Genomic DNA, 9,354 nt, shown 5'->3' on the forward strand with positions numbered 1-9,354 from the left:
TTTGGTGAAATAAAACCGTTGCGGATTTATTGTATTGAAATACAACCGTTAATTATTTTATCTGGGATAAACAGCCAGTACTGATATATTTTGGTTAAAAAATAAATGTTTCTGCTAATTTTTTGGAGACAAACAACTGTTCCGGATATTATGTTGATTTGATACACCATTAATTAACAATTGTGTTGTAATGAAACCGTCACCAATGATTTTTTAGTGTACAACAACTGTTTGTTTTTAATTCGGTGGAATACAAGCGTAACTAATATGATATTGGTGAATTTTTTTATAAATGAAGTTGCCATCACCAGTATATAAACAAGTAGGGTATTTACACGTATTGTGTTTGTACAATCATACGTGTGTGTCCATTCAAACATTTAAACATATGAACTCGTCCATATAAAGATTGATTAAAAATTATCAAATGACCGTTTTATTAAAACAAATTGGAAGGACAACTTGATTTAAATGGTTAATTTTAAAATGTATTTGTTAGAAATTTCTTTATAAAAACATGAGCACAAGCATAAATCTACATGAGTTTCGTGCAGAATAACATAAATAAATGTGAAACAATATTAGCATTGATATATAATTATTACTGTTACTTTAATTACACAGTCAGTTGCTACTTAATTTAATTACCTGTCAGCTATGTTGTTTAAAATAAACGGCATTCACACCGGAGCTTTTGTTTTAGTTTTTCTTAGCGAATGTTACAATATAAACAATTGAAAATTGCACGTTTATTCACATCTTATGCTCATCATAATTAGTATGCCGAAATCTCTGCATACAGATATCACCGGTTCCGAGCATAGCTCTTAAATATATCTGCAAACACAAGTGCTAATGGTCGAATAAATATATTTCATTACTATGTACGGTTTTTGTTTGTGTTTTTTCAATTATTTTTGCCTACTACACATAATATACAAAGTCAAATTACGTACAGAAAATGCACTGGGTTTACAAATATTCAATTCAAGAATAAATTTGCTTGTGTGTACACATAACCGATATACGTGCGGTCACGGCTAAACGATAAACTTATAGTATCAGAACAAGGATAAACTCGTGGCAACGGATAGCCGCTAAACATGTGATTACACATAGTTATTGTTACGGATAACCGATGGACATATTGTAACTGGTAACCGACATTCTTTATGTAACATATTACTGATAAACTTGTGGTTGCAGATCATTGATAGACTTATAGCTGGATACTACTGAAAGACTTGAGGTTGAATGTAATAGATGAACTAGTGGTTTACGGACGTATGGTAACTGGTAACCGACAGACAAGTTTTTACAAATCACCGTATAACGATTAACGTGTAACGTATAACTGATAAACTTGAAGTTACTGAGAACAAATCGCTAAAATGAGTTTGGTGTTGTTGTAGGTGCGACCAACAAGTCAATTATCTCAGCATAGTGTTTATCCTCTTTCCCCACAACTGTTTCGACCTCTGAAGAATCTTGAAGAACTTTGAATGTTGAAAACTTGAAAGTAAGTCATTAGTATATAAATCATTTAAACAAATATATGGAAGAAATAATATATTTGATGTCAAATACTATTTCATAAACGAATTTCATGATTTATATTATGTGAATATGCCTTTACACATATGAAAAAACATGCATTTACACATTTGAAATTGCATGCATTTATAAACTGTATAATTACCTGCAGGTGGAATAAAAACACTCTAGATTTTATATACGAGCCACGATGAACGTAACATGATTAAAATGTTAGTAAATACTTAAGAACTACAAGACGTGTCTTTACTGTAATACAAAATATCAAACCTTATGAACAGCATTTGAAACGCTGCTAGTGTCGCTTTGCCCAACTTGACAATTTCCTGATAAAGAACAAAATGTTTCAACAATCTAAGTAAAACATCAAACAGACATCTGATATGGACAATCTCAACCTCGTATACCGCTTGTTCTAAAATGTTTAACGATTCTAATATATGCGTCTATGAAGTTAATCTCAAAAGGAATTTTCTATATATAAGTTACTCCATGAAAGTAGCAAACTGAAGTCATTAACAAAAGTTGAACTCTTTCATAGACAAAAGTGAAACTATTCGATTTACAGCCTAACCTTGAGATGCTGTAGGGGGTTCATGTTTCAAAACTCCGACTGCAGTAATGTACATCTGATCTATGAATATGTTTTGCTGAGTTTAACATTAATATATATATACTATATATAATGTACTACATGAACGTAGCAAACTGAATTCATTAACAAAAGTTGAACTATTTCATAGACAAAAGTAAAACTATACGATATACAACCTAACCTTGAGACGCTGTAGGGGGTTCGTGTTCCAAAACTCCGACTGCAGTAATGTACATCTGATCTATGGATATATTTTGCCGAGTTTAAAAGACATACATAATACCACACTTTTCAATTAAACAATGTGTTTATGCAAACTATCAATGCGATTTTACACTGTAAATAACGATGCATATGTTTAAGAATATATACACATAAACAAAATCCATAAGTATTATAGGAAAAGAAATTCATAGAAGTCCTCTCTAGTATGTTACTTAAGGAAAGTGACTAATTGCCCTACAATACAAAACAATAATAACACATAAAACATTATTAAGGTTGCGGTCACCACCTTGAAATGGTCAATTAAAAGAGCTGTAGGTTTAAAATGGTTAAATGATATGTCGACCCTCACACGTAGCCCAGAATTTATCACTTACATACTCCATCAATAACAATGCATCAACCAGTAATCAAAAGTATTACCTTCATTTCGTGTCCTTCGTTTACATACTAGTAGTGAAACATTTCTGAAACATACATGCGGTACAACAGTTTCAAATAACACATACTATAAAAATACACGTTTTAATTGGCTTAATTGAAATATACTTTTCTTAAAAGGTATATAGCATGGTTAACCTCAATATTTAATGATTATGAAAATACAGCAGGAATAATACCTTTTGTTCGCCACAGAGTTTTCTGAAAAATGAAAATAAGTAAACAACGATTTATAGGATGGACGTGTTCCTGAAACAAAGTATTTAACGGCGTGGAGAACGAAATACAGCCATACATCACAACATAATACCGTTACATGTTTGTAGTATAAGCTTTATTTTAAGATTGGAACTCTTTATGCGGACCATTTTAAAATATTTAGTACTTATTAATGTAATAAGTACATTACAAATACCTCGCATTTTCCGTTTTCTGCAAACGCATACGAGTACCGTTGTTGCTAGGAACAGTAACGCGCCACAGCCAGCACCAATTAGCGGAAGCAGCACATCCGCATTGAGTGTGGAGACAGAACGGGCAGCTATTTAATATATTTACAAGTTTTTTCACACCTTCTTGCAATATTTAAAGTTGTTTTATATATTTTATGTAGAGAAATATAAATTAATGTATACAATACAATGCACAATATGGTTAGTTGTCTTGTATGTTCTATTCTGTAGTCAGTTAAATGCGTTTCTTCTATTCATCTATCTATCAATAAGAATAAGATATCAAAATGAAACTCAACAGAACCAGCAAAAGAGAAAGCTTATAATTACCCTCGCTACATTATAATGACAAGCCGCAAATTGAATTACACTCGCTGGATCTACATTGTTATTCATAAATATATTTTTTTAATGAAACACATATTGGAATCAATCAATGTATTGTCATACATTTAACTTTTATAATTGTCTGCTTTTCTACGTACGGTAATAACGGTTATCAAATAAAAAGTACGGGTATATGTAAATATTGTTTCTCAGACTTCTGTTAAGCTTATGCTTTTGCAATATAAATGTGATAAAAAGTACGTTTTAAATAAAATGAGCCATCTCGTGAAGTCGTATAAATAATCTCGAGCTTCATTTAAGGTGTAAATATCATACATAAATTAAGGCAAAATGTTTCATAGTGATCATGTATGCGTTCGCTTAAAAGTTGATACATACACATAAAAACAATATTTAAACATTGAGCAACCTAGTACCTTTGATCCATTGTTTTACTGAAACAGCGTCTACATGTTAATTAGCTTACATGATTTTTCGAGTACCGCAGGTGTGAAGTATATCGACACAGTTGTGGAATTCCCTAATTCATTGCTGGCATATGTAATTGCAGTGTAGTTTATGTTGGAATCTAACCCAGTCAATGTGCACGAAAATGTATAGTTTGTGGGAACATCACTAATCTCATCTACTTTGATCCATTCCGAAGCGTGTATGTTTTTGTAAAGGAGTATTATTGACTGTGAGATGCCACCGCTATATCCTGCAGTCGTTGTTAGAATGACGGAATGCGGAGCTGTGCTTTCATAAAACAACAGCGGTGCTTCGGGCTTATCTGATGCGACAAAGAATACATAACCCAATATGGAAGTACACAGTTCAAAGACAATTTCTTTCTTTTCAGGTTAAGGTTAGTAAAACGAAAGAAAATGCCAATTATGGATGATTTTCGTTGGTTGTTTGTGTTTATAATAGTAGTTACAAGTTGTTAAAAATCATTTTTTGTAGTTATAATATTGACGATTTTTGTCATCTTCGCAAATAAGATCACATTGTTTTACTGAAACAGCGTCTACATGTTATTTAGCTTACATGATTTTTCGAGTAACGCAGGTGTGAAGTATATCGACACAGTTGTGGAATTCCCTAATTCATTGCTGGCATATGTAATTGCAGTGTAGTTTATGTTGGAATCCAACCCAGTCAATGTGCACGAAAATGTATAGTTTGTGGGAACATCACTAATCGCATCTACTTTGATCCATTCCGAAGCGTGTATGTTTTTGTAAAGGAGTATTATTGACTGTGAGATGCCACCGCTATAACCTGCAGTCGTTGTTAGAATGACGGAATGCAAAGCTGTGCTTTCATAAAACAACAGCGGTGCTTCGGGCTTATCTGATGCGACAAAGAATACATAACCCAATAGGGAAGTACACAGTTCAAAGACAATTTCTTTCTTTTCAGGTCATTCGTGTAAATAGCTAGAGGGGCAACAATCGGGATCCCACAAGACACGTAATCAATGATGTTTGTCATGCCTACTGAGCTATTCCGCCGTGTACATATACATGATGTTTTTTATACGTTATATAAGCAATCTTCGTAGTTTCACAAAATGTAACGACAAAAACAGAACTCTCCAAATTATTCAATCGTTTCGCGTTGCAACGCTTTATAATTTTAAGGTTTTAAAATCGTCAAAAGATGCATATAATGGCTATATTAGACCATGGTAAATGTTCAGTATTACTGTTTCCTCACAAATATCATAACTATAACGAAAATTTGCGAATCTGAAACAACTTTTTTCAATTTTGTCAATTTACCAAAGCGTGAAAAGATCCCTTTAATAAAACTCATTAAGCCTAAATGCGAGTTATATATCTTCATTGCAAAGAATGCAGAAACACTACATGTTTCCATGACGCAGCCTTAATACCCGTGAATAAAACGCTACATAGATGAAGTCTCTTTACGACCTCGTTTCCTGCATCAAATAGTAGTTGTATGTTGCTGTATTACATATTAAACCATTGAGTAATTATATTGCAATTTAATCGAATTGTAAGGCTGATGTTGAAACGAATTGTTTTCCTGGTATTGTTTCTATAGTTTCATTATTTCTACATATGTTCGTGTTCATATGTGTTCATGAACACCATTAATCAGCGATTTTATTAATGCACGACAAGCATATTAATCCATTCATTACTTTCAGGAACACCACCTGCAAGTAGCGATGTCGAAGACAATACGTTTGGCGGTAATGATTCGCACTCTGGTAGTTAGATGAGGGATTCAGTCCAGATGTCTGCAGGCCTGATTGTTGTTTTGTCCATCGGGATCTTCCTGACCTTTGTTCTCATGGTTGTGCTTGGAAAGCGACTATTTGATGGTTGGCAGAGATGCCATTACAGCAAGTTGGACTTCTTGATTAACGGAATGTATAACTGACATTTGTTTGAAGCGCAGTGAATGCAAGATGTAAAGGCGTCCAAAATGCTAAGTCATAATTAGCTTTTTTTTCATTCATAGGCTTACAAATATTTGCGTTGCAGATTTGTCAAACATTTCTATTGAAGGCCTATTTAAGTCTTTCAATCGTAAGAAAGTCACTTAAATGTACCTTTTCTGTAATAAACTTACCGTTCATCTCCATATTTGCTTTTATTTATAACATATGAAGACATATCACAACTATTGCTTTTCTTTCCATATTTTGTATATCATCGAAAACCTCATGTTTATCACTGCGACAAAATTTAATCAGTATGGTATACAAATACTGACCAACCGAAAATCAATATAACATTATTTAACTTCATTACGTTTATAATGATGACCAATTTAAACGACATTTTCTTAAAAGGTTACTTTTTATGAAAATCATCACACAGCAAATATGATATGTGAAGTGTAAATGTTTCAAACATTTTAATTGATGTATGTTACGCCTTGTCTGATACATAACTGAATAAGGTCATTAAAGCTCGTATAAATCATTCACGATGTGACTATTGTACCCGATACCCCAATAATATGTCGATTTGGCCAAGCAGGTTTTATATGTTTTAAATTTTACAGAATCAATGTTCTTTTGTAAAATAAGTTAACTTATTATATTTTTACACATTCATTCAGTTGAATAATTCATACGCAACAACCGATTATTGTTATTGTAATAGCCATCTTAAGCTTGCGAAAAAAATGTTTTCACGTATTTGGGTACATAACATACAATAAGGAATTCTATGTTTAAATAATTGTAATGAAATCAAATAAACCAAGAAGCACCAAAATTGTTATAAATTATGCTCATTGGCCTTTAGTCCAGAAGCAGTTAATGTCATTCGAACTATGTTAGATTTACATGGCATTCTATTTTAATAAAAATCAGTATTACATGAAAGCTTATTATATTAAATTAAACATGAAAGGAGGAATCGTAGTGTGTGACATAATGTTTATTTTGATAAAATTCAATTTGGCCGACTTGTCGCTGTCTTTGATTTGTTTTGTGGAGTGGCAGATTTCCATGGAACTTAATACAGTTGACGAATAATATGAACAATGACGATAACATAATATTCAAAATGGCTGAGGTCTTTTCATACATCTTATTCGGTTAAATAAGTAAAGCTCGTGACATAATGGTATAGTTACGTGGATCAGATTTAGGATGGATGTCTTGCAGTTCGTCCTTATTCCAACCTTTATGAGACAATTTATTGGTTTGATCGGTTAGTTACCTTCAAGTCGACACAAATTTTGACATCGAATGTCAAAAGGAAGGTTTTGACAGAGGTTTATAAGCTTATTTAACGTCATAAGTGATAGCTCTGGTTTACTGTATATGTTTAAATGCCCGTTCTGTGCAGTATACATAAAGGGTGATTTTCAGATCGTTGTTGATATGCTATTTTAACAAAGCATACGCATTAAATATATACCTTATATTTTGACAACAATGCATCACTTTGACACAAACAACATTACCTTCACGAAATGTCGTCTGAATTAATGCAAATTATTCGTAATGTGACTACGTGTATTTTTCTATATATCAATGATGCGAGGGAAATATATTTCACGTTTTAATTGACTGTTAAATTAATTGTTTTATATATGTTGTATACTACAAGTGCTCTTAGGACAATATTATTTTGCAATGAATGTTGGTCTCCGAGTAACTTATGAATGTTGATTCGCATATTTGATCGGAATTGATATGTGTGAACGGGCCTTTGGTCTTCTTGCGCAAGAAAAGATGACGACTATGATAAATTGTTTCCCGTGAAATTCAATAGTTATTTAGTTCCAATCGCATGCTATTATTTCAGATAAATACATTTAGATACATAATAATGCCAAAGTCAGTATTAAATCTTATCGGAAATATCCATGTTCTTAAGTAAATACTTGAGGTTTTTCTTTTCATAAAAACGATTGCTAAACTGTAGTCATTAACTAGTCAAGGATGAGAATGCTTAATACAATTTCCGTGTAATGTAATAAAATATGGTTTGCAATGACTATTCAAGACAAGTTTTAAGTATCCTGTATAGTTAAGGATAATAATAACTTTATATTAAACAAGAAATGTCTTTTAAAACGAAAAAGAAAGAAAGCGAAGGCATTGCGTTTCCATTAATACTGACATCATTTTTTCCATTAAAAACAACTGCATGACAAACATCATTGATTACGTGTCTTGTGGGATCCCGATTGTTGCCCCTCTAGCTATTTACACGAATTTCACAACACTTGACGCCATGATCCATATTTTATTTCCTAATAACTACATCATGATTAATATCCTTATATTAAATGATGCGATCATATACTTTGTCATATTTCCGTCACTTGACAATAACCTCTTAACTGAATTACTAATTAAATAATTGTGAGGCAAATGGAACACAATTAACATGGTTACAAAATAAAGTAATGGCATACGAAAATGATAAGCAACCAATCAAATATATTTAGATCTAGTTATAGTAAGTAATATATTATGTGAATCATGCATAATGAAAATAGTGTTATTATGTGCGTCTAATAAGAAAAATATATTCTGACGAATTACAAAAAACAACAACAACAGAGTGAAACCTTAGCAGAATCAACACTAAGAATACCGCATTGTAACACGTGTTCCTTATTTATGGCAACATCAGTGCGACATAGAACTAGGCACACATATGCACAAACTTCATGAACAACAGAAGAAAGAAAGGTGTTCGACTAACGAAATTGTTATTAAGTTCAATTATAAAAAGTCCTAATAAATCGTTGCGCGGGACAACAAGTTAATTACAATTTAATACATACACTAATTAAATGCTTTTGAATAAACAAAGCCGCGCGTTAGCTATAGACAGAAGCTGTCTTTTTAGAGTTTGTATTACTCTTCATCTATAATTTATTCACGGTATTAAAAGACGTGAAATAGCATTTGTGAACAATTATAAAAAGGAAATAAAAGCTTCATCAAATTTGCTATACTGTTTCATATTGGTAAGAAAAAACATTCGAAAAATCGTTAATAATATCAAATTTTTTACTATAAACATTACAAATCCACCATAAAGCAGACGTGTCGCGTAGATATTAACTGTACAATGTAAACTACTTTCCAACCCGTAAATTGCAAAATTGCTATACATTTGACGTGGTCATTGTTTAAGGCTTAATAAAATAGTTAAATTGTTGCTGCTAAAGAATTGTCATTTTGATATCAACTCAAATGCGTAAAAATTGTTCAAAAACCTAGTCAGTATTATAATTTATGTACAAAAT

At 32.0% G+C, this 9,354-nt stretch overlaps 2 protein-coding genes across 2 annotated transcripts in view; both read right to left on the bottom strand.

Annotated features, from left to right (window-relative positions):
- LOC127850075 (uncharacterized) overlaps window positions 1–9,354 on the bottom strand; it is an 81,962-nt gene that overhangs the window by 36,235 nt on the left and 36,373 nt on the right. The window lies entirely within an intron of this gene.
- Window positions 243–3,350, bottom strand: LOC127850077 (uncharacterized). The gene is made up of 7 exons (XM_052382830.1): window positions 3,231–3,350; window positions 2,995–3,016; window positions 2,798–2,841; window positions 2,331–2,390; window positions 2,129–2,188; window positions 1,825–1,880; window positions 243–1,512 (listed from the first exon to the last, which is right to left on the bottom strand). The coding sequence occupies exons 1-7, from the start codon at window positions 3,235–3,237 to the stop codon at window positions 1,387–1,389; spliced, it is 375 nt and encodes a 124-aa protein (XP_052238790.1). The 5' UTR covers window positions 3,238–3,350; the 3' UTR covers window positions 243–1,386.

Source organism: Dreissena polymorpha, chromosome 11 (genome assembly GCF_020536995.1).
Source record: "Dreissena polymorpha isolate Duluth1 chromosome 11, UMN_Dpol_1.0, whole genome shotgun sequence".
In the NCBI taxonomy this organism is placed as follows: Eukaryota; Metazoa; Mollusca; class Bivalvia; order Myida; family Dreissenidae; genus Dreissena; species Dreissena polymorpha.

What these genes read in the sequence shown, in the direction of transcription:
- LOC127850077 (XM_052382830.1), bottom strand. An exon ending in ACCCCCTACAGCGTCTCAAG is followed by an intron (nt 2,189 to 2,330) that starts GTTAGGTTGTAT and finishes ACATATTCATAG; the next exon opens with ATCAGATGTACATTACTGCA. An exon ending in ACCCCCTACAGCATCTCAAG is followed by an intron (nt 1,881 to 2,128) that starts GTTAGGCTGTAA and finishes GTTCTTTATCAG; the next exon opens with GAAATTGTCAAGTTGGGCAA.